This window comes from Malus sylvestris, chromosome 9, assembly GCF_916048215.2.
Source record: "Malus sylvestris chromosome 9, drMalSylv7.2, whole genome shotgun sequence".
Taxonomy (NCBI): domain Eukaryota; kingdom Viridiplantae; phylum Streptophyta; class Magnoliopsida; order Rosales; family Rosaceae; genus Malus; species Malus sylvestris.
This window is the reverse complement of record NC_062268.1, coordinates 28,062,969-28,087,037: the sequence shown is the minus strand read 5'-3', so window position 1 is coordinate 28,087,037 and position 24,069 is coordinate 28,062,969. Positions and strand designations below refer to the sequence as shown.

At 37.6% G+C, this 24,069-nt stretch overlaps 2 protein-coding genes across 6 annotated transcripts; one reads left to right on the top strand and one right to left on the bottom strand.

Annotated features, from left to right (window-relative positions):
- Positions 1-7,584: 7,584 nt before the first annotated feature.
- LOC126582115 (F-box/LRR-repeat MAX2 homolog A) lies at positions 7,585-9,952 on the top strand. The gene has a single exon (XM_050246123.1). The coding sequence runs from the start codon at positions 7,642-7,644 to the stop codon at positions 9,790-9,792; it is 2,151 nt and encodes a 716-aa protein (XP_050102080.1). The 5' UTR covers positions 7,585-7,641; the 3' UTR covers positions 9,793-9,952.
- Positions 9,953-10,344: 392 nt separating this feature from the next.
- LOC126582113 (serine/threonine-protein kinase EDR1-like) lies at positions 10,345-23,424 on the bottom strand. Of its 5 annotated transcripts, none has more exons than XM_050246118.1 (17): positions 23,064-23,424; positions 21,410-21,802; positions 20,635-20,838; positions 19,342-19,530; positions 18,880-19,139; positions 18,632-18,751; positions 18,285-18,374; positions 16,614-16,709; positions 15,777-15,869; positions 14,573-14,660; positions 13,039-13,267; positions 12,297-12,420; positions 12,149-12,168; positions 11,829-11,985; positions 10,844-11,132; positions 10,641-10,713; positions 10,345-10,543 (listed from the first exon to the last, which is right to left on the bottom strand). In XM_050246118.1, the coding sequence occupies exons 2-17, from the start codon at positions 21,656-21,658 to the stop codon at positions 10,461-10,463; spliced, it is 2,364 nt and encodes a 787-aa protein (XP_050102075.1). In that variant the 5' UTR covers positions 21,659-21,802; positions 23,064-23,424; the 3' UTR covers positions 10,345-10,460. The 5 variants fall into 5 exon arrangements, with proteins under 5 accessions (XP_050102075.1, XP_050102074.1, XP_050102077.1 ...); XM_050246117.1 differs by having other exon boundaries at positions 23,061-23,423; XM_050246120.1 differs by lacking the exon at positions 16,614-16,709 and having other exon boundaries at positions 23,061-23,424.
- Between the last annotated feature and the right edge of the window lie 645 nt (positions 23,425-24,069).

The following is a 24,069-nucleotide window of genomic DNA, read 5'->3' as shown; positions in this document are numbered from 1 at the left end:
GCCTTATATTCTAGATTACTTACCTGGCATTGCTCTCGAGTACTCATCTTCAACATCTTATGCTTCTAGAGAAGATACCACATCTGCCTGAGGAACAGATAGGGCAAGTGAGAAAGATATAAGGAAGCATGTGGAGACAAGTGTAACAGAATACGTGCCGATACATCCACTACTTTGTCAACAGCAAAAGTATCACATATCATTAGGGTCGAACGTACTCTAGATTTGATGGACTTGTTTTGACCCTCAAATTCTTGAGTTGGCCTTATACTCTAGAGGAAACCAGAAAACCTTCCAGCCCATTTCAAGAATAAGCCTGTGGAAAATTACTTCTTCAAAAGCAAAAGTATCTCATATCATCTCTTCTCCATTTGCTTCTCCTTATCCTTGTTGCTGTTTACGACACAAGGAGAATGAGAACAATCAACCGGAAGCTGAAGTCGAACCTCCGATCCAGGTTGCTTGCTTGGAAGTCTGATTGCTTACCTTATCTGTTACCTCATTCGGTAAATCTCCTAGCTCGGCGACTTAGGGGACTCCTACTATAGGGTTTGTATCGCACTTGACCAAGCCCGAAACTACAAGTAAGCTTCAAGTGAAATTGATACATTACCTTGTGCATCTTCATCGGTTAAAGATACCACCCCTGGATGGAGGAAAAGTACTTCCAGAAAAGATGCCACATCTACATATGAGACAGATAAGGCAAGTGAAAATGATACCACACTTCGGTACTTAGAAGTTTTATGATTACTCAATAGCTTGGATCTTGCAAGTCCCCAATCGAGGAACTTCCCTCACTCGGGAACTTAGGTGAGCACTGTTTGTACCATACTTGACCAATCCCGAAACTACTGAGCACTGTCCAACGTTATACCATCAAGGACCTAGAAGAGTTTCCCTCCAACCAGGAGGCTAATCACAGCACGACACGTGTCGACATCAGAAGCCAATCATAGCGTGACACGTGTCAACATCTGAAACCAATCACAACACAACACGTGTCAATGTCAGAATGAAACTAGAAATTCTCTTCTATAAATAGAGATCATTCTCTCACAATATTTCCTAATGTCATTTGTACTAAATCATTCACTAGAACTCACTAAAGGAGAGCTGGAACCTATGTAATTGTGTAAACCCTTCACAATTAATGAGAACTCCTCTACTCCGTGGACGTAGCCAATCTGGGTGAACCACGTACATCTTGTGTTTGCTTCCCTGTCTCTATCCATTTACATACTTATCCATACCAATGACTGGAGCAATCTAGCGAATGTCACAAACTTAACACTTTCTGTTGTACCAAAGTTCTCACCGATTTTGTGCATCAACACATTGACTTTTGAAAAGTCATAAAAAGTCTTTAGTTAATACATGGTGACTTTATTGATTCCTTAATATATATATATTAAAAATATATATTAAATACACATGAATTTTAGAATCAAGCAAAGAGAATCAAAGACCATTAAACTTCATATAAATATAGAGATGAATAATTTTTATTTTGAGCCAATTATTTATGAAGAAAATTTTCTCTTATTACCATATCATTTTAGAGAAGATTGAAAGGGATGAGTAATAGATGTTTTACCCTTCAAGGGATGAGGGTTCACGGTGGTGAGATGAAAAATGGGAAAGAACTAACATAGCTTTTTCGTGTCGATTCCTACAAATGGCGCCAAATGTTGATACATAAAATTGGATCGATCTTGGACAAACTTAAATTCGACGGTAAATCACACAAACGCACAATAACACAAAGATGTATCATGGTTCACCTCTAATTAAGGCTACATCCACATTGTCACAGCCCGTCCCGAATTAAAGTTTTCGATAACATGAATTGATGAAATTGCCCTTGAACAGTTGGTGGTGGAGTGTGTAAATAGGCTAAGGTTTGGACTCAATCAAATTTTTAAAGTTTTAGTTGTTTGGTTGGTGACCCAATTTGGACCACACACACACAAAAGTACCTTTCTTTCTCTTATCTCCCGTGCTCTCTCCCTCGAACTCACTCTCTCTCCTTTTCTCTTGTACAGATTAACAACAAAATAGTTGAAAGTTTGCAGATCGAGGGTTTAAAGGACACCACTGTGTTCCTGAGGTTCATACCAGTTGAATGGTACCATTTTTAGGTAAGAACTTCTTCGAAAACTCGTGAAAACCCTAACCCGATTTATGTCACTATTCATGCAATCGTAAAATCGTGTGTTTTTTTGGATTTCAAACTTATAGGTAGCTTAAGGAGGTCCTCACAAGGCTCGGAGTGGTTCGTTGGAGGAATTTGGACGTCAGATTATCGAGAACGACGGGTTTAAGATTTGTTGAAATATCGAGACTTTTTCCAGCTAGTTTCTGGGGTTTCAGGGCTCAACTCAAGTATGGTTTTGTTCGTCTTGGTGAGATCTTCAAATTGGTTCAAATTTCATGGATTTTGGTTAAGAAATGAAGAAGATATAAGGTTTTGAAAAGACAAGGGCATATTTCGTCAGTTTTGACGGAATATGCTAATGGCGTTAGATGACGCCATTAATAATTGATGGTATATGCTTGTTTTTGGACGAAATATTCCTGACGGCATGGGCGGCGCGTGGCAAGGCATGGGTGGTCGGAAATTTTTTCTAAAAATATGGGGATGTTCGTGAGGTTGTGTAGATCACGTTGGTATATTCAAACATCCCATTTGAGCAATGTATGAGAAGTTAATAGCTAGTATTGGTTATGTGCTTTAAATTAACGTTTTTATAGTTGTTTCGCATATAGGGGAGGCTTATCCCGAGGACGAGCTCAATTAAAGGCGACTCGGGGGCTACGACCCTTCGACATACTAGTGAGTGGGCTTTTGGTTTTAAGTATATATATATATGCTTGATATTTACCCAGAAAATGCATTTAAATGAGTTATGATTTGAATTGCCATGCCAAACGTTTTATATTTAGAATATGCATATGATGTTTGCATATATATATATATATATATAATTGTGTTGCTGTGGATACTTAGGTAAGTCCAGGTGAGTTATGAATTGTGAATGTGATTAACGGTTGTGATTAATTGATAAGCATAGAGTTCATAAACCTGCACCTCGGGTGATTATGAATTACTAGAGATAGAGTACATGCCTGTTTATAATATCACCTTCTGCACCATATGCTCACTTTGAATCCAATTTAGGTGCATAGTCTTGTCATACAGACCATCATAGGTGGTTCTGACTCGTAGGTGACTTGCAATTTATCGCATAGCTGTCATGAGTGCATAGCATTGAGCATAACTATATTACACCCAGTCTTGTCGTACAGACATTCTAACTTATATGCAGTGCAGTGCCGTATAGGTTATTGGTAGTGACTCCGGCTAGATTGACTAATGAGCTATGAATTCAGCAGTTCATTCTTCTGCAGGGGTTCCGGCTAATGTGATATTTTTCATGAATTTATTTTCTCCTGAGTTACTTATCCTGTTTATATCTTGGCATGGCATACTTATGATTATGAATATGTGAAGCATGATTTTGAGTATATAAATATAGATGTATATTTATATTCTATTTTTGGGAAAAGTATATATTTTTTACTGCGAGAGGTTAGAGCTTTTGAAAGTTAAACGTGTTCTCAAAGCCTTTGTTTTTTCCCACTCACATTTTCTGTTTTGCGCCCCTCCAGGTTTTAGGTAGACTTGTTGTTGGTGGCATCGAGGATCTCGGCGGTTCTGACAAAATAAAATATTTGTAGGACATCTTCTGGTATTGTATAACTAGTACTTGTCCTACTGTACTGCACCTAAACTTTCTATGCTCTGATTAGGAGTATTTACACTTATATATCACTCCTAGCACTTCCTGTTTATAAGTGCACATTAGTAGCTTTCGTTTTTTTATTTATTCGTATATTGCTTATCTTTATTGCTTCTGCACTATGCACATTGCTACATCACCCTCACGTGACGGCCATCACGCCTCGATCTCGGTCGGGGTGTGTCACACACTGGTATCGATATGGTTTCAGAAAATTGAGGGTTGCCTTCCCCTCTTACATAAATCATGAGCTAAGTAGTGAGGCCCAATATATGATACAACATACACAAATTTATGGAAACTTTGATTGCAATTTCTAGTTAACCAATATCTATATTAAAATCCTATTGGTTTGAATATTTTAATTTAAGGGCAAAATATTAATTTCAGTATTAATTAAGAGATTTTCCTTTGTTAGAAAGTCTTAACATGTATTAAATTCTCCTTTTATTTATGGAAGTTTTTAATAAACTGAAATTTCCTTTCAATTTAAAATGTCTATAACTTGTTTGTTCAAACTCGAAATTGCACATTGTTTGCACCTATATGCTCGTGGGCTGAATCCTACGGCAAAAAATTTAAAGAGATGTATAAGAAGAAAAAATGAGTATGTGGATAATACTACACATAATTTAATGTCTTGTATGATAATCTTGAGCAACCAAGGTATTGTACACTGTCCAAAAGCCCCATCAATTATAGTTTTCGGTCTACCCTCATTGCTCAACTTTTGGTAGTTCCTTATCTTAGCCATCCAAAAAGCTCGATGAAGCGCAATAGCCTCAACTATTCTACATAGGCTATTGTGTTGAGCTTGAAAGACTCAAATGATGCTAAAATATACACGTGAGTATCATTTGAGTAATGTTTTCACACCAAAATGTACACACGAGCATCGTTTGACTCTCGAATAGAAAAAAACGTAGGATCCATCAAAATGAAGTTGAAGGTTGAATTCCCTAGAACCTTGCACATGGTAATATTTACATTATCTGGATAAGAGAAGTACCACTTGAATATTTGATTGCTCTACAATAATCTGGTGGTACTCTCTTATCAATTATGAGAAAACCACAAATTTGAATCTCTCTTTTCCGGTTTCTTCACTCATTCAAAACAATTAAGGTTCATTTCCAATAAACAAATGTGTCAAAGTTGTTGATGCGACACAAAAATTTAATAAAAAGGTAAAGATTTAAACAAAAACAATACTAAATATAAAAAATTATTATAAAAATTATTAACTGAAATATTAATTATATATATATATATATATATATATATATATATATATATATATATATATAACTAGATACACCTCTCTTCCTCTCTCTCTCACACATCTGCTACAACTCCCTCCATCTTTTTGGTATTGCTGTGCTTTGAAAAAAAGCTGCTGTGAAAATAAGCGGCTGTGCTGTGAGAATAAGCGGCTGTGAAATAAATCAGCAGAGTGTTTGGTAAACTTTTTTGTAAAAGTGCTTTTGGAAAAAAAAACAATCTGATAGTGGGTCTTTTCATTAAAGGAGCACTGTAGTTCTGTGTGCTTTGAAAAAAAGCCAGTTTTCCAAAGCTACAAATGGCAGCTTCAGCTTTTTCCTTTGATTTCAGCTTATTCTCACAGCAGCTTCCAAAATAAGCCCCTTTTTTTTAGTTTACCAAACACCAAAAACACTCCCAGCTTTTTTTCATAGGAGCTTTTTTTAAAATCACCTCAACCCCAAACTGGGGCTCATTCTCTTTCTTTTGTTCCTCCATTTCCTCTTTCTTTCACTCTCTTTGTACTTAGGGAGATTCAAAGCGTGGTCAATAATATTGTTGAGAATCAATGTCACATTAATAAAAGGAAGAAATCTGCACATCGATTTAAGGTTGGAAAAAACGTCGCCGCATATTGAGCCTTATGTCAGAAGCACTAAAGACTAAGAATTGAGTAAGAAGAAATGAACGGAAAAAAAAACAACAAAAGAAGAAGAAAGGAAAAGCAGTAATCAAGTTTTGGGGTTATTACTGTAAACAAATTTTTATCATAAAAAATGTTTCCTCATTTTTCTTTTGGTCAAACTAATTTATTTCCGTTAAAAAAAGGCAAGTACAAGGAAAAAGGCAGTCCAAAGGGCAGCTCACTACTTAAATACAAGCCACCAACAAAAAAAAAATACAAAAGATAGGCCCAAAAGTGGCCAGTTGAACAACAACAAAAAAAAACCCTGAGCGCATCCACTGCAAGGCCATCACGACCACCAAGAGGACGAACCAACAAAACAAATGGATTAACAAAAAATGGGGATGAGACCCAAATAGAGTTTTTGAGGAAAAAAAATGAAAATGATAAAAATGGGTTTAGTCCCTAACCGCTCGAACCAAACAATTCAATCTAAACCGTATTGAATCGAATCAAAATATTATATTTTTTTAGTTTTATTTAAGATAAAACCAAATCAATCCGAAATCCAAATCGCCCCTAACCGCTCGAACCAAACAATTCAATCTAAACCGTATTGAATCGAATCAAAATATTATATTTTTTTAGTTTTATTTAAGATAAAACCAAATCAATCCGAAATCCAAATCGCTAAAACCAAATCATTCCGTAATCCAAATCGTGCCAACCAAAATTTTTTGTGGAACAATTTATTTTATCTTGAAAAGGAAAAAGGTTAAGACGAGTGTAGAGTAGTAGTCGTATCCTATCGTAGTGGCTGCTGTCGTGTCGTTGTCATGGCAAAAATGGTGAAGATTTTTGTAGAAAATCGGAAACAGATGGCAGCAAAGCAGGCTACACAATCACACTTGTTCCGTTCCGTATCCATAATCCATAATCCATAATTCATCCTTCCATATCCTAAACAACCACAGACCCACACTCCTTCCTTCCTTATCCACGCCCCTTCCACTGCGAGTGCATTACTCTCTACACGGTGACACGACACAAAAACATCACGAAAATAACGATTTTTGGTTCTACACGATAACAAATAGGATCGTTATCGGATGATTCATTACGAATCCGTTAATAACGGGGTATACATGGGGTAACCCGTTTCGACTTGTTTAAGAAAATTTATTTTGATAATTTTAAAGTTTAATTACTAAAAAAAACTTAGTAATATTGTTTTATTTCTTTTCATAATTATTTTTTATATTCATAATTTAAATGGTTTATAATGTTTGGTTTTTAGTTTATGTGGAAGAGTGTTAATGTGGAAAGTCTTACTGAAAACATTATCAATATTACGCTTGAAGAAAATATATCGAGTTAAAGTTCCAATATCGTTTCCCATGACAATTGATGAAAATTGTAGGATTTTATTGTAAGAAAATGTGCAAAGTTTCACAACCTTCAAATATAGCTCCTTTCATGTTTGCAAATCCTTTGAACATTTGAGAATTTGTAATGTGTTAATGTATTTTTCATTATACTCTTATTTTTGGGTATGCAACACTTGAAACACAGATGTATTTATATTTTGAATGTGACAATGTATTGTATATATTAATTTAGTATTATAATTTTCATTTAATTATTTATTGATTTAAAATATATTTCTTTATAACAGATAACTGGTAGGATCGTATTACCGATAATATTTTTTGGTCGGATTGTAATTCCTGTTTATTTTAACAGATGATACACGACATAACTCAGAAATATATTAAATATGACACAAAAAACCACAACACGAATACGGAACACTAGGGGTAAGTAAAGATATAACGTACTCACGTGGGTCTCACGCTAAAAGACAAAACCCGCCCTCAGCTACCATAACTCCTCCCTCCCTCCCATCCTCCTCTCTCAATCTCACTCTCACTCATTCCCACCCTCCCTCCCACCATGGCCACCACCATCAATGACCTGCCGGAGCCCATACTCTCCACCGTCATCACCTTAGTTTTCGACACCCGGACCAGGAACTCGCTCTCCCTTGTGTGCAAAAAGTTCCGGAGCATGGAGAGGGCCACGCGCACATCCCTCACGCTCCGGGGCAACGCCCGCGACCTCCACAGGATCCCGATTTGCTTCACGGCAGTCGCCCAGCTCGACCTCTCACACTTATCCCCATGGGGCCACGCTCTGCTCTCCCCCTCCGCCGCGAACACTGACCCTCTTCTCCTTGCCCAACGCCTCCGTGACGCCTTCCCATTCGTCACCTCACTCACAGTCTACTCCCGATCGCCCTCTATCGTCCAGATCGTCTCCCATCTGTGGCCGGGATTGCGCCGCGTCAAGCTCGTCCGCTGGCATCAACGGCCCCAATCAACCCTCGGCGCCGACTTCGATCCTCTGTTCTCGGCCTGTCAGTCGCTTTCAGAGCTCGACTTGTCAGAGTTCTACTACTGGACGGAGGACCTCCCGCCGGTTCTGGAATCCTATCCCAACGTGGCTCGATCTCTCACCAAGCTCAATCTCTTGACGACGTCATTTACCGAGGGGTTCAAGGCCAACGAGATCAAATCCATCACGGCGGCGTGTCCGAAACTGCAACATCTCCTGGTGGCGTGCATGTTCGATCCGAGATACATAGGCTTCGTCGGCGAGGAGGCGCTCTTATCGATCTCCACAAACTGTCCGGAGCTCAGAGTCATTCATTTGATCGATACGACGTCGCTGGCCAACGCCCACGGCGAGCCAGATGACGACGGTTTCACCGCCGAAGACGCACGGGTCGGGCGCGCGGCGCTAATCGACTTCTTCTCGGGCCTTCCGCTGCTGGAAGAGTTGGTGCTGGATGTTTGTAAGAACGTGAGAGACAGTGGGTTGGCGCTGGAGGTGCTCGGGTCCAAATGCCCCAGGCTGAGGGCGCTCAAGCTGGGCCAGTTCCATGGGATTTGCTCGGCGATTGGGTCCAAGCTCAACGGCATTGCCCTATGTGCCGGGCTGGAGTCGCTGGCGATTAAGAACTCTGCCGATTTGACGGACATGGGGTTGATTGAGATTGCGAAAGGGTGTTGTAAATTGGCCAAGTTTGAGGTCCATGGATGTAAGAGAATAACGGTTAAAGGGTTGGGGACGATGGCCTGTTTGTTGAGGAAGACTTTGGTTGATGTCAGTATCTCTTGTTGCAAGAATTTGAATGCCGCGGCTTCGTTGCGGGCTCTGGAGCGCATTCGTGATCGGATTCAGCGCCTGCACATTGATTGCGTGTGGGAACCAGAGGATGCTCATGGCTTTGATCTGGATCAAGTAAATGTCGATGATTATGTTGGTGACGGCATTGCGGTGAATCGGAATGGTGATGATGGTGGCGATTACATGGACTTGAATTGGGCAGCTGAGTGCGAAAACAGAAGTAAGAAATGCAAGTTGGGGATGGATGGGGAGTGTTCCTATATGCCACCAAGCAATGGCAATGGAAACGGAAATGGGTTTTGGTACGGTGAGAGCTGGGAGAGGCTGCATTATCTCTCGCTTTGGGTTGGGGTCGGTGAGCTGCTGACTCCGTTGCCGTCGGTGGGTCTCGATGATTGCCCCAATCTTGAGGAGATTCAGATTCGGGTTGAAGGGGATTGCAGAGGAAGGCACAGACCCACACAGCGAGAATTCGGGTTGAGCTGCCTCGCAGGCTATCCTTGCCTGTCCAAGATGAAGTTGGATTGTGGTGACACGGTGGGTTATGCATTGACAGCCCCGCCAGGACAGATGGACCTTAGCCTCTGGGAGAGGTTCTTCCTGACTGGGATTGAAAGCTTGTGCCTAACGGAACTCGATTACTGGCCACCGCAAGACCGGGACGTAAACCAAAGGAGTCTCTGGCTTCCGGCTGCGGGGCTGCTGTCGGAATGCGTGACATTGCGGAAGCTTTTCATCCACGGCACAGCTCATGAGCATTTCATGATGTTCCTTGTGAGAAACCCGAGCCTGAGGGATGTGCAGCTGAGGGAGGACTACTATCCGGCGCCCGAAAACGAAATGAGTACGGAGATGAGAGTGGATTCGTGTTGTCGATTCGAAGATGCACTCAACCGGCGCCCATTCCTTGATTGAACAAATCAAACTAATGATATGTAGTTTATGAAATCGGAGAGGAACAATGCACGAGTTCCCAACATCTTGTTCATGCCTCACTTTTAACGTTTTCAATTTTCCATCAAATAATATCTTGTCATCGTTTTGACAAGGCCAGACTCTTTACTAACATAAATAACCCTTGTCATTCTCTAATTCGTCTAAAAGAAGTTCTTACAAAAATTCAATTTAATCCGAGATCATTTTTACCTATTTAATTTAAATTTCATTATTTCTTGTAGACAAAGATGATCTATGAAATCCAACTTTAAAAAATAGACAAATCAAATCGTTAAAGCTGATGTGATGTAACCCCACAACTAATCTCCATTTAAAAAAATAATCGGAATCTCTTCCTTTAAAAAGCTCCTGTAAATAGTTGTCGAAAGCATTTTCCGAAGGTCCAACAGAAGCTCGTAAACAAGCTTTTTTTTTTTTTTTTTTTTTTTTTTGATTGCACAAAAAGCTGAGTTGCAGCGGAACATCGGAGGACGCAAAATTAAAAGCCAAAAAAAAAAAAGGGAAATCAAATTTATGAGTCTACAAAAGATGAGAAATTGACAAGAGAAAGAGGATGAGGATACACCTTAAGCCGAGAATACAAAGTAACACCTCTACCATGTTTTCTATACACACAAAACATTGTATCAGCAGAGTGAGTACTCGCAGTCTAACAAGCGGGAGAGTATCTCCTCGCAGCTCGGTCGATCCTGCGGTTCCGTCCAACAATCTGTACAAACGTTGCAAAACTGTCAGCTCGGAAGCCTGATTATTCACGGTAAATGTATAAAGCTCGACATTTTTGTTATGGTTAAGCAATAGATCACCTGAAATAAGCCTGCCTAGGGGACCTTCTGGGATCTCCAACCGGGAACCTTCATTCGCGACAGCATAAACTACCTGAATAGAAGAAAGCTAAATTTTTAACTCAAAAAACTTCTAGCTTTCTCAAAATACCAGGTGGTTAGATTGTACTAGCTATAGGTCAGAACAAGAGCGAAAATAATTAAGTCGTATACATCTTACTGACCCTCTCTGGTGGAACGCCTTCCCACGGTCTATTTAGAGTGCAGAGCTCCCACATTAAAACCCCAAGGCTGAAAATATCACATTTTTCGGTGAAGGGTTCATTTCGTATAAGCTCAGGTGCCATCCATTCCGGAGTTCCTGCAGACGATGAGTCCTTCATGTTTGTCTCAGACATTATTCTCGAGAGTCCAAAGTCACAGATCTTGACAGTCCAGTGCTTATTCACGAGACAATTTGCACTTTTTAGATCACGATGAACTATCTTCATCCGGTGCATGCACATCAACCCCCTTTAGTTGCAAACAGAAGATTCCAGTCAGTACTTATCTATACTATAATATAAAACTGAGCAAATTTATCAAATTCTTTAACTTGAATGTACAAGCAGCCCTGTGGGATTTGGACAATGATAAGATCCTATATGCAGATTTAGCTACATCATCCAGAAATCTCATGAAATGCTGAATTCCCGAGTTCATCCTATCAAAACATTGAATGGTACCTAGCATACGGAATCTTCTATCCTACACAACTGCTAAGAAATCATGCAAACTGAGATGACGTAAGCTCAAATTGGTTTTGTATTTCTGTGTTGAACGTTTACAGACAAAAACCAAAAGAAAGTACAGAAATATTTCAAGCATTCGTCAACATATAGGACCTAACCGCCTTAATCAGAATGATAACATGTCGATAGGCATGACTAAGAAACTGTCGATTTCAGAGCTACAGTTGTTTATCATTTAGCAGCTAGTAAGTCTGAATTTACGAACCAAAAGCCATAGATAGTGTATAGTTATACACATGTCAGTTCTCTTTAGGATTCAGATAAGTATAACGAAAAGCATGTACCAACAAATTTATGTTCAAGAAGTGTAATGAATGGATTTTAGGAGCTTGAAATAATGGAACAGCACACATGTTCTTGGGAATAAATGTGTGCTGTGAATTTTTTTTTTCATAAATCATGGATAGCAAGTACAGACCTGCATATGTCACGCAACATTTTTAGTCTCCTTCGCCAGCTAAGCTTCTTCTTCTGGCCACTCAAATGAATCAAATAATACAAAGATCCCATCTCCATGTATTCTGTAACCATTGATAAGCGTGGAGGCTTTGTGCATGCACCCAGAAATAGAATAACTGCAGAAAACATCACATTCAATTCCAGAGCAGTATAAAATAAGGAAAATATACATCAGTATTTATCTACAATCTACTATATTTCCACCGTACACAAACAACCATATACAAATGGAAAAATGGAAAAATGAAAAATGGAAGGTATAATCAGAACAGAAAGTACCATTAGGATGCCGAAGGCGACTGGATACCCACGTACAAAAAGGGGGAAAAACATAGAGCACATTAGAAAACTATATGGATAATAAAATAAAAACCCGCAGCACAAAATAAAAAAGCAGTACAATGATCAAGGTATTTTTGAGAAATACCTAAGAATGGATATCTCATTGCAGAAGTCTTCCATGTTTTCAGCAGTTAGGTCTTGCTCTAAGAAAACCTTTATTGCGACATCTGTTCCATTCCAAACGCCTCGAAAGACTTCTCCAAAGAACCCTAAATGCAGAAGCAACCACAAAAAAAAAAAAATTCAATCAACTAAAACTGTATTTTTAATTTTTCCGGATGAAAATTTAGATGCTTTTCCAAGGAAAGTAGAGCTTCATCGTATATTAACATCACTATTATTATGTTTTTGGTGCGGCTTGTACACAAAACCTTACAAATTGCAAGGAGATGTCGGGCATGTAAAAAAGCAGCCTGAAATTCATTAGCTTTCTTAGGGAGTTACCAGGGTTAATGGAGCACACTTTGCTACTAAAGGACCAAATCCAATTATATTTTTCCCGACCTTTCTTCTATTCTCCCAACTTATTCTCCTAATTCTCTACATTTAGGAAAAAATTGAGGAAGATGGGTATTTCATCCCACTATTATATCTTTATTTATCTAACGATGTGATGATTTGTGTAATAAAATAAAGAATTCTTCAAAATTGAAAAGGAGAGGAAAAAACAAAAAACAAAACAAAAACAAAGTAGAAACAACATTAATAACAAACACTCCTTTCTTTTCATAACAAACTCATTTCTTTTACCTCACGAAACAGATGGGTTCTCACTTATCAAGCCAACATCATAGTGAAGTATTGTATGTTAAACAAGTGATTCTTACCTATTCCAACACGAGTTCCAACAGTCAATTCTGGGAAATCAATATTCCATTCCTGGTAAGGCAATAGAGGCTTATTATCAAATGTGGCGGACTCCAGAATTCTGTTCCATGTTAGAACCAATTCATCATATGTCGTGAACTCTGAAGGTCCAATTCTATCAGAAGTTTGACTTCTGTACTGATGTGGAGATGAAGGTAATGACATTGCTTTTTGAGAACTGATTTGGTCCTGGGGAAGCAAACGTATAGCAATCTTCAATCAGAAAATTCACCATAATCATCTAAAGGAAAATTTGAAACACGAGGTAACAAAAAAATTAAAGCTCCGAAGCTGACATTAATTGCTTCATTATAAACTGTTGAAAAAAAAAGTTATTTTACAATCTTAGAGAGTATAATGATAAATTAAAAGGGGCACTCCAAATATCTCATTGTGCACTCCAAACTTTTATATTTAGATAAAAAATAAAAATAAAAAAAATAAAAGAATACTCATGAGGATTGCACAATGACATTTTTGGAGTGCCAACAACAGTTTCCCAATTAAAACAAAAAATAAATAAAAATATGAGCACTTAAGTTGTTAGTATTTGATGCTTGGAAATCATCCACATCTATCCAATGCAAGGTACACAAGTGAGAAACAAGATCCATGAAAATGAAAATTTTAGAGTCAACATTAAAATTTCCTATGACATCTTGAATTTAATTAACTTGTGTTGCCTATCATATGCATCTCTCATTCACCTAGGAGAGTAGTCAAGAAAAGTAGGTTACCGGTTGTTTATTAAAAATCATGTTCCCTCTTAAGATTGAATAGGAATGCGTTACTATTATTACCTTTAGGCTTTACATTATGCCATTAGTCATTACATTACTTCATAAGTGAACAGGTAGATTCAAAGTAGGGAGGGCAGCAAGACTAGAGCACTAATCAGAAAAGGGGTTATTAACTACATTATGGAATGAAGATCCAGGAGTAGTTGTGCACCGGATGTGGAAGCAATGTGAATAGTTGACGAGGAGGTTATAAATGGGTAGAGGAGACCACAATGCAAGACATAACAACAGAATTTGTTAGATGTAAGAACAAAGTCAGTTCAAAATTTCATGCATCTGACGACTGGGAAACAAGACTTCATTTTAATGCGTATATATAAACACACAGAAACATACATAAAGATTTAGATTTATACAATTACAAATTGCAGGCTTAAGAAATACTGTATATCCAGAGTTTAAGCTACTAGTAAAGATGCCACACCAAAATAACAAGCATATATGCATCCACCAGCCAGGTGATCAGACTCAAAGCCCAAAAATGATGAAACTAGGAAAACACACAAAATCTAAAACAAACAAACAGTGCAGTTACCAAGTTGACTGTCCTCCCTTCAGAACACAAGCATAACCATTGATTTCCAAATAAAAAAACATATTTTCACCATGGGCTTATCATAATAGCATACTCAGAGCATTGACAAATTTTGATTTCATGTAGCTGTGCTTCAGTTACTGCAATGAAGAAACGTACATTTTTCTGAAGACCAGATCTGTCATCCTCACCCTGCTCTCTCAAAAGTCGATTCTGCTTCAATGTTTCATTCATTGCTCGCACAGCCCTACATAGTTCATTAGATTCATAGTTATTAATTGTACAAACATATCCAAAAATCAGATAAAATAACATTCTCTTTATGGTCCATCTAATTCAGGCATTATTCTCAAGTTAGAGCTGAGTGTGTCCACATGAACAATACACTAGACCGCCAAATATTCACATCAACAAATTTTCATACCTGGCCAGAGATAATATTTACAAGAAACTTGGCTTAAGAACAAAAACTGGCCACTGACTACTCCATGTTGGTTAAGCAGAACTAAGTATACTAGTTTTATTTGAACATTCAAGCAAACAAATTTACATCACACGGTAAATGCTTTCTATTGATAGGAAATGACAATTTTGAAGAAAGAAAGAAATTATGTATACTACAAGCAACGTTATGCTAAACCTTGCCAACCAAAGCAAAACAAGCAGCACTTAGTACAAAATACTAGACCAGTCAAGAGAGATAACACTCAGTACATGTGGAATAACAAAACTAATTTTCATGATAAAAGAGGTGAACAAAAAGTGATATGATTGCAGTGATGCTCCAATTGATTTGCTACTGTATCAGCTACAGGTACCCTAAAATGTGGCCATCACTTCTGTGATGCTGGGACTCAAAAACTACATGTTAACTTGGCCTTCGGTGTAAGGTGCAACAGTGCAATTGTCAATAATCTACACGACGTCATTTGCCTGATGGTGATTTCCCATGGCTCCTCACGTTAGCAAAGCACCTCAGAGCACCAGGGATCAATACCCATTCTACCATTCAAATAAAAAAGCAGAGCTCTAAAAAAAATATTGTTTTATTGACCTATTACCACTTGATTGAATCATGGGACCTGTCTGATATAACTTTCAGATACTTTCAACAAATATTTAAGAATCACAATCAAATACAAGATGAAAAACAAATCCTAACAGCATAAAGACAATATAACAAGGAAAAAGGCATAATAATAACCAATAATTTTTTAAAGGTAACCAATAAACTGAAATGAAAAATGCCAAAATATATTTACCAGGAGAAAAAGATCAGCTTACGCACAATGGAGTAAGTTCAGTGAAATCGACAAACTATAGGAAGCAAAGACCTTTTGAAAATAATGAAATAAACATCAACCTTACGATATCATCACCAATCTCTGGAGTAATACTCATGCTTCTTCTTCTTAATCTGCGAGCTTCTGATGTTGATGCACCATCTGACCTGTAGCTACAATCAAGAATTGAACACAAGTTTAAGACCACACACACACACACACACACACACACATATATATATATATATATATATTATTTCTTTAAGATGTGTAGATTGAGCTGTGAAAGAAACATCACATACAAGCTAAAGCAAAGATTAATCACACAAAATTATCCAATACAAAACTCAGCAGACAATGTAACATCAACCTGTTAGGGATGCAACTAGTTGAGCACAGGAGACAATGAGAGGAATATAATGAACAATTTAACAAAAAAGATATAGAAATATGGGAATACAAGCATTAATTTTATATACCTGAAGTCACTTCAATGGGTTTTTACATTTTATCTTGAACTGAAACCCTCAAATCAAGGAGGGATCAATTCCAATACTGTCTTTTTCTGGCCTATCTGAATAAACAAGGGATAGCTTTTGGGCCCAAGCTTGGTTTAAGATTACTGATTATGTAATGTCTGTAAGAAATATATGCTCCAAAGTCATATGCCTAGTTTGACCCTATAAATTGCACCCAACACGTAGTCATTCGCAGGATGCAATTCCATTCCAACTATTCCCCCACCCAATCTTGTAAACATGAAAATTATAAGGCAATCAATAATGTTCATTGGTTAAGTAATAAGACCGCAATTAATATCCACTGCCTCAGCGCAGAAGAAACTTGTGGATTATTCACTAAAGCATTCATCAAAGTTTCCATACAAAGGGGTACAATAGAATTAATCGATATAAAACCTTGAGGTAGGCATGTCATCAGCATAATCTCTAAAAGATTTCCTATCACCACTGAGCATGGACCGCCCACGTGCTCGGAATGAAGGATGCTCTGGACTGAAAAACCAGAAAGACAAAAAGGAATAACTACAACGGCAACTATATGCAATGACATTGCTTAAAGAGTAAAAGGTCATCCTAAAACAGCAACTTTAGACATGGGCCAGAAAAATACACAATATCATGGAAAATCTTGGAGACCATCTAAAGAACAAAAAAGAAGTATCTGACCTGAAAATTCATGTTAAAAATGCAAGCATTTCTATGAGCATGCTATTTATACAGCAATGGCACCAAAAAGCTAAATCTTGATTCACAAGAATATTATCCATCCTAAATATAACTTGAACAATATAAACTATCACAATTGATAGAGACCATGTAGTCCATCAAGAAGTCTGCACCTTATTGGCATTATTGGGAGATTAAGCGAAAAGATGGCACCACATATACATGTATTGTCTGACTATTATTTTGTGAGACAGGGTTAGTATATTTTTTTAGCCTCGGTTACCTAGGTCACTAATAAAGTTGGACAAGTAGTACAATCGCCAACTGAACTTTCTATTTATATACTGGACAAACAGTTCCAGTAACACTTGGTAAAGCACTGACTTGAAGCAACAACAAGATTTTCTCTCATCAAACCCATCACTACTACTTACAATGCCCAAAAGAACTCTGCCAAATACAGTGACCTATATTTTAGTGTCACCGCTTTTCTATAACCATAATAAGATACCAAATCTGTTGTTACTCAAAGGTCCCTTACCTAATAGTTTTGAACAATTAATGAGAAACTAGAGAAAATAACAGTTTGAGAATATAGATCAACAATCACACCCAGCAAAAAATTAAATATCAAAATTACTCAAATGATGGGGAAAATCACGGTCGACTTTTTTTCTATTCTTTTTATCTTGAAATATCATGGTTTGGTTCAAGATAGCATAGAGAAATTGGTATACATGATGGTAGTATTATTGTCATCTATCCAGAGAAATGCACCCAAAAAAGTGCCGCACAGATACACGCAACCCATCTGACATAAGTAATATGAAAATTCTATCTCTAGCTCCAAGGCTCTCTAACTTGAACATCATTAAGACGCATCTTATGAACAGTGTCCCAAGGGCTTACAATAAGCCATCTGTAAACAAGAGGACAAACTAAAAGATGCACTGAAATACAGCTAAAACCACAAGTGAAGCAGACCATATTATGCTAAAGATAAGACAACTTTTTGAGAGAGAGAGATCACAGTGCTATCTTCTGAAAAAAGAAAATCAAGTTTTGGCATCTGGAATAAAAGTTTGTCACTTCACTTTACTTATCAATATGTAAATTCAACACATGAATTACTGGAAACCAGGTTGAGTTTATTGTCAAAGGTAGCTTGTATGATTTCATTTTTCTCTCGTCCCTTACATAAGACAACTCAGTAGAGTCAAGTTCCTACTAGTCAAATCATGACACAATGCAATTATAAATATAAAAATGGGGGTACTAAGGTCCTAGATCCGCACCAAAACATGATCTATCATCATGATTTACAAGAGCCTTGAATCTTTAAAACTTACGAATTAAACTTGAAAGGCATCTTTGAAAAAACACATTAGGATTAAGAAAAACCTTGAACTAGCAGTCCGCTGTTCAGCAATGGCCGTCCTCCGACTACGCCGACAAAATGTAGTTGCAATGTTGGGTTCACTATGTGATAAACTGAGGAGGGATTAATAAATTAATTCAATAACAAACAACCCAGTCCCGTGCATTAGAGGTTCAAAATCAAGCAAATTAAATAACAAACAACCCAGAGTCCCATACATTAGAGGTTCAAAATGAAGCAAATGGCAAACAATAGGACAAACTTAACGAGAAGAAAAAAATACACACACGGAATGGGATGGTCGTAGGAAAAAGCCATTTGAGAATTAGAGTTTGACTTGTCAGTTGCCAAGACAGGAAACATAAATCACCTCAGTTTTCTTTCCATGGAAGTACTTGGTCGCAACATCATATTTCGTAATGAGGGACCTTGTGCATTCGAGGGCACATCAAATCTACCTCGGAACTGAGGGCTATCATCTTTTTCAGCACTGCAACAGATAAAATATGAAACACCTCAGTTTTCTTTGTAGCGCATGCTTGCAACAACATCAAGCATCACAGGTTCCAAAGTTCTAATTTTGTACCAATTTAGGATTTACAAACCACATCAGCTAACCTGTCAGGATCCACTCTCTCTGAGAATCCATATAGAGGACTGTTCGGTTCTAGTGGTGAATCGCACGAGTCATTCTCTGCACTATCACTCTCCCCGGCTGCAGAAATATGGGTCAAAAAAATTGCCTTGGTTGATCTGGGTAACAGCTTACCAGGAAACCGCATCAGGTCAACCAATAATTCAACAGAGTTCAATACAACTACCACCGACATATGCTTATATGAATCTACAGACTCAACGACTCCATCAATAGGCAATCCCTGACACAAAAAAGAAACACAAGGAGGGAAAGACAGCATTTCACATTTCAGTGCTAGTCATGATTGAGAACCGTAAAAACTTATGGCATATATTTGACAATTTCTTTATCATTTCGCTGGAAACTGTATAAAATCCATGAAATAAATAAATAAAAAATCAAACTACAACAGTTAAACACCATCAAATAAATGAAAAGCTTACCACCATTAGCCTACTCTCAAGACCTACGGTGTCCGCCAGAACTTTGAATAAGATTGCTCTAGGGCGGCATGAACCATGTTTTATTTGCCCCAAAAGTTGAACTCCTCGATTCTCAAACATATGGGAGGTTTCTTCAAGTGCAGCTTTTGCTGGACTTTCTGCATTTGGCCTCTTATAAAAATCGGAAACCTGTGTAGGCATCGCAGACAAAGTTAAATCATCTTCCTAATGATGTAAATATATCCTAAATTATTAATCAAAGAAATCACAACAAGTGCTTATGGGGTGAAGTGCTAATTTAGTCCCTGAACTATCACCTTATTGAAAATTAGGTCCCTGAATTATTTTTTTGGTCAAATAAGTCCCTAAATTCATTAAAAATTGCTACTTTCATCCCTACTATTATATTCAAAGCTATTTTATCCAATTTTTCGACAACTTAAGTCACTTGACACACTTTAGAGTGTAATACTATCCTTTTCTCGCCTATAAGCCCTTAACATTTCATATAGGTTGTAACGTCTAATTGACCCTTCAAAGTTAACTCCATTCACTATTTCTTTATGCAAAACTACCAATCTACCCTCCACTGTGTATCACATGCAAGTAACGGAAAAGGCATTCCGCCGACAAAGAAAGAAAGCAAAAGTAGAAGCCCTTAGCGTCCGAAATAGTTTAGAGAATGCCTGGTGAATCCACATGATTCAGCCTCAGAACGCCCTTCGTGCCTAAAATTCAAGGGCTTGTGACTTAAATTGACGAAAAATTGAATATAGTAGCTTCAAATTTAATATTAGGGATGTAATTGGCAGATTTTTATAATTCAAGGACTGATTTTTCTGAAAAAAATATAGTTTAGGGACCTAATTTTTACTCAGGTGATAATTCAGGGACTAAATTGGCAGTTCACCCTATGAGATATATATAAGTAGAGCAGAATAGTTAATCTAACATCAGGTTTTAGATAACACATATTCCATGATTCAGCTCTCATGTATGTTTATTTGTATATGTAACTGATGAAGTTATATGAATAGGAAAAGAGAACGTAGCATCAGTCCAGAACCAGGTAGCATATCTACATGGCATTGTGATTCATCATTCATATCTAGGTTATGATCATAAAGACATGAATGGTATTAGTACAACATGTAAGTGGCGGTCTTTGACAGTTGAAAACATTAGAGGGAAGGCATAAAGGAATGAATCAAAAAGAAAAAATAAGATCAATGAAGAGAGTGTGTACTCAAGGTAACTTCAACATGGATCCATACAAACAAATAAATTACTTACCAATCCAGCAATCTTTTTTATCATTTCAGCTGGATATGAGTTCAATCCTTTCACCAGAGCCACAATAAGTTGCTTCAGCATGGACAGCTTTTTGTCCTTTGCAGTATCTACAAGAATGACATCGGCTCTCAAACCCTCTGCCTCAAGAGCATGAAGCTCATCAAGAGTAGGAATATCATCAAAGATCTCCTTGAGCCTTTTCTCCTGTATATTGTCATATTTAATCAATTGACATGATCAAGTGTCGACTACCAGTAAACAGGTGAAAATGAATCAAAATGACCAAAGACAATGATAGTTACAAGTGGATAGTACACCACTAATAAATCAGCAATATATTGTTAATGTTGCACTTATCTGCATTTGTGCATATACTCTTTGAACAAGCGAGTGGTGTATTTAAGGTTTCTTGACATTTTGAAAGTAAGGGAAAAATTAATCAGAATGTTTCTTGGAAATTGTTTAAAAGTGTGCACTCAAACAGACAACACAAGTACCACTGCACCTAAAACTTCCAAATCTTTATTATCTGTCAAAGAAAATCTTCCCTTAAACCCAAAAAGAAATATCTGATGGTATGAATATTTACAAGAACAATATGAGAAAAAAACAAATAGGAGGCATTTTCTTTGTAAAATCACATCCATCTCTCAAATACCCAGGTTCCAACATTGACTACACAAGATGTGACAGGAAGCAAGAATAAGAACAGCAATTAATTAACGAAACAACAAAAAGAAAATAACAATTAAGTATCACTAACAATTAATCTCACCGGAATGACAAAATAGAAACCATTGGGAATCGGTTCTAAAAGCATTCCAGTTTGCCATACAACTTGTGATGCCTTCTGGGATGACAACACATCTTGATCCGAACTTCTAGGTGATTCAGTACTACTCAATGATTCTTCTTGGGATCCCAAAGAAACAGATCCAAATTTGTCCACGAAATCTGAAGGCCACCATGAAGCATTTGGAGGCTTTTGCTCTGCTGGCCCTGTATCATCTTGTGTCTCCTTCATGTCTTTAAGAATCTGAAATTCAAAACCATTTCGCCCCCACTTCTTACCCCATAAAAGATATCATTAACCTAACAGCATTCCTTACAAAAGAACGAATTCCAAAATTTAATTGCAATGACTTCTTCAAGCTGGAGGTCATAAGACCTGCAAAATACATGAAAGGCCAATGTTTGACATCAGAAAGGACAATTTACAAGTAAAATATTAGAGATCACCATAGAAAGGCATGACAGTCTTCTGAAGAAACCACCAAAAGTCTAGCAGAATATACAAGAAGAGAAAAATGAAATCTTGTTCAAGCAAGAGTTTGTCAAAATTATGTAAAATTGCAAATGATTTAAGGTAAAAAAATTTCCATAGTCATGATACTACATAAGCTAGTTAAAATTTCAGAATAAACTAACATACTTATAATTTTCTTCAAGTGCTTTCATAAATTTTAGTGGCAAATAATACCATTACTCCATAGCTTCACAACTAAACGAGTATAACACACAACTAAAAATTGCCATGACACTTCAAAGGCATTCTGAAAAGCCTCCATCTTCTGCTACAATTACTGTCCTGTTTTTGTCCAACTCAGCATCTAGATCAATCAACTTCGTATTCAACTAACTATTATATCACCTAAAATTTAATGGAAGTGGAAGAGCATGAGAATATTGGAAGGCAATCGGCAAACCTAAACACATTCCCAAGCCACACCAACCGCAAGGAATACATGAGCGAAAACAACCTACCTATATTTCCATTAAAAAAAACAGCCAACCTATATAGCCAACCATCTGCTGGGCATCCAAATATAACTTCTAGGGTTATGCCTCAAATGAAACCGAAAGCAATTAGCAACTAAATACCTTTACCAAGTCACACCAACAACACTTAATGAAATTGAAACCTCGATGATGCATCAATAACAAAAGGTAAACCCTCAATTTTTGATATTTATAGCACGGCAATGCTATTTTTCTCGTCTCCTATCCCTCAGGTTGCACCCATTGCCACCGAACAAGTACGTACTAGGGGGCAAAAGGTACCTCTCCAAAAACACCATTTGAAGAGAACCCGTGTCATCACCACAAAGATAACCAGTTTTCGTCTGGCCTCAGCACACAAGCAGTTGGATTTTCTCACCCGAACCGGACCAACACATACTTCAAATTCAAATTACTTCAAAAAGACCTGATTACACAATGCTCCTCCTCAGTCACTCCAAATCGCCAATTCGGTTACACTCGAGCCCCACATTTTCTACACAAAATCTAAATCTAGCTCCCACTAATCCATCAACACACAATTCGACATCTCAAAAACTCACAAATCAACCATTCCACAGAAACAATGCAGGATCAAGAAGCCGAGACGAATTACAAACAAAATTGAAAAGAAAGCAAGAATTTACCACCAGCAGATCCGAGCATTTGAATCCCAATCCCCTCTTTGATGCAGTAGCATTTGAATCTCAATTCCTCCTCATCTCATATCGCCCCCCACGTCAAACCCTCACAGATTCCCGACGAAACAACCAAATTTACGTATCTGTGTAGACGACGTATACGTGGATTCAAAAGAAACCTCTCTCCGATATATATATATATAGAGAGAGAGAGAGAGAGTGTGTGTGTGTGTGTGTATGTGTGTGTGTGTGTGTGCGTGCGTGCGCGCGCGGGTACGTGATGCAAACGAGGAAGAAATGAACGAGAGAGAGAGAGATAGAGAGAGAGGAGAGAGGAGAGAGGAGATAGGGGAAAGCGATGGGGTTTTGGAGAGAAAGGGAGGGAGGGAGAGAGGGAGGTGGTAGTCACGTGCAGAGTGAGGGGGGTTCTGGGGACCTCTCCCCGACAGCCAGCTGGCAGAGAGGGTGGCTCACCAACATCCACACCTTTCATCCGCGTGAAACACCCTTTTCTCTTTTAAAACCTTTATTGTCATATTAATTACTACTTTTTTTTTTTTGGGAGGAATTAATTACTACTTATTTAATAACAAACAACAATTGACATCCGATGCTGCAAATAGCAGTTCTTTTTTTTTTTTGGTCAAACAAATTGCGGTTCATTCCAAACAATTTTCTCGTTCTAAAAAATAGAAAGAAAAAAAACTAATTTCCATAAGTTTGTACATGTTAAACTGTGAATCATATCGAATCGAAGAAGAAGAGATACTTACATCATAGAAGAAGGAAAAACAAAGTGTTACTCAATGGTTAGAGTTTATTTAAAATTCCTGTAAATTATTAAAAGAAATATCTGAAATAATTGAGTTTTTTTTCCTCAAAAATATATTTTATTATAATCGAATAGAAAATTTTACTGCAAATTATTGAGTAAACACAGGTCTGATAGTACTCCTTAATTTTTTTTTTTTTGGTAAATTACAATTTAATATGTTAGAAAAACATATCTAAAGCG

What these genes read in the sequence shown, in the direction of transcription:
- LOC126582115 (XM_050246123.1), top strand. Translation starts at nt 7,642, where the DNA reads ATGGCCACCACCATCAATGACCTGCCGGAGCCCATACTCTCCACCGTC.
- LOC126582113 (XM_050246118.1), bottom strand. Translation starts at nt 21,658, where the DNA reads ATGAAGGAGACACAAGATGATACAGGGCCAGCAGAGCAAAAGCCTCCA. An exon ending in AATGAGATATCCATTCTTAG is followed by an intron (nt 12,169 to 12,296) that starts GTATTTCTCAAA and finishes GTGGGTATCCAG; the next exon opens with TCGCCTTCGGCATCCTAATG. An exon ending in ATGTTGCGTGACATATGCAG is followed by an intron (nt 11,133 to 11,828) that starts GTCTGTACTTGC and finishes TTGCAACTAAAG; the next exon opens with GGGGTTGATGTGCATGCACC.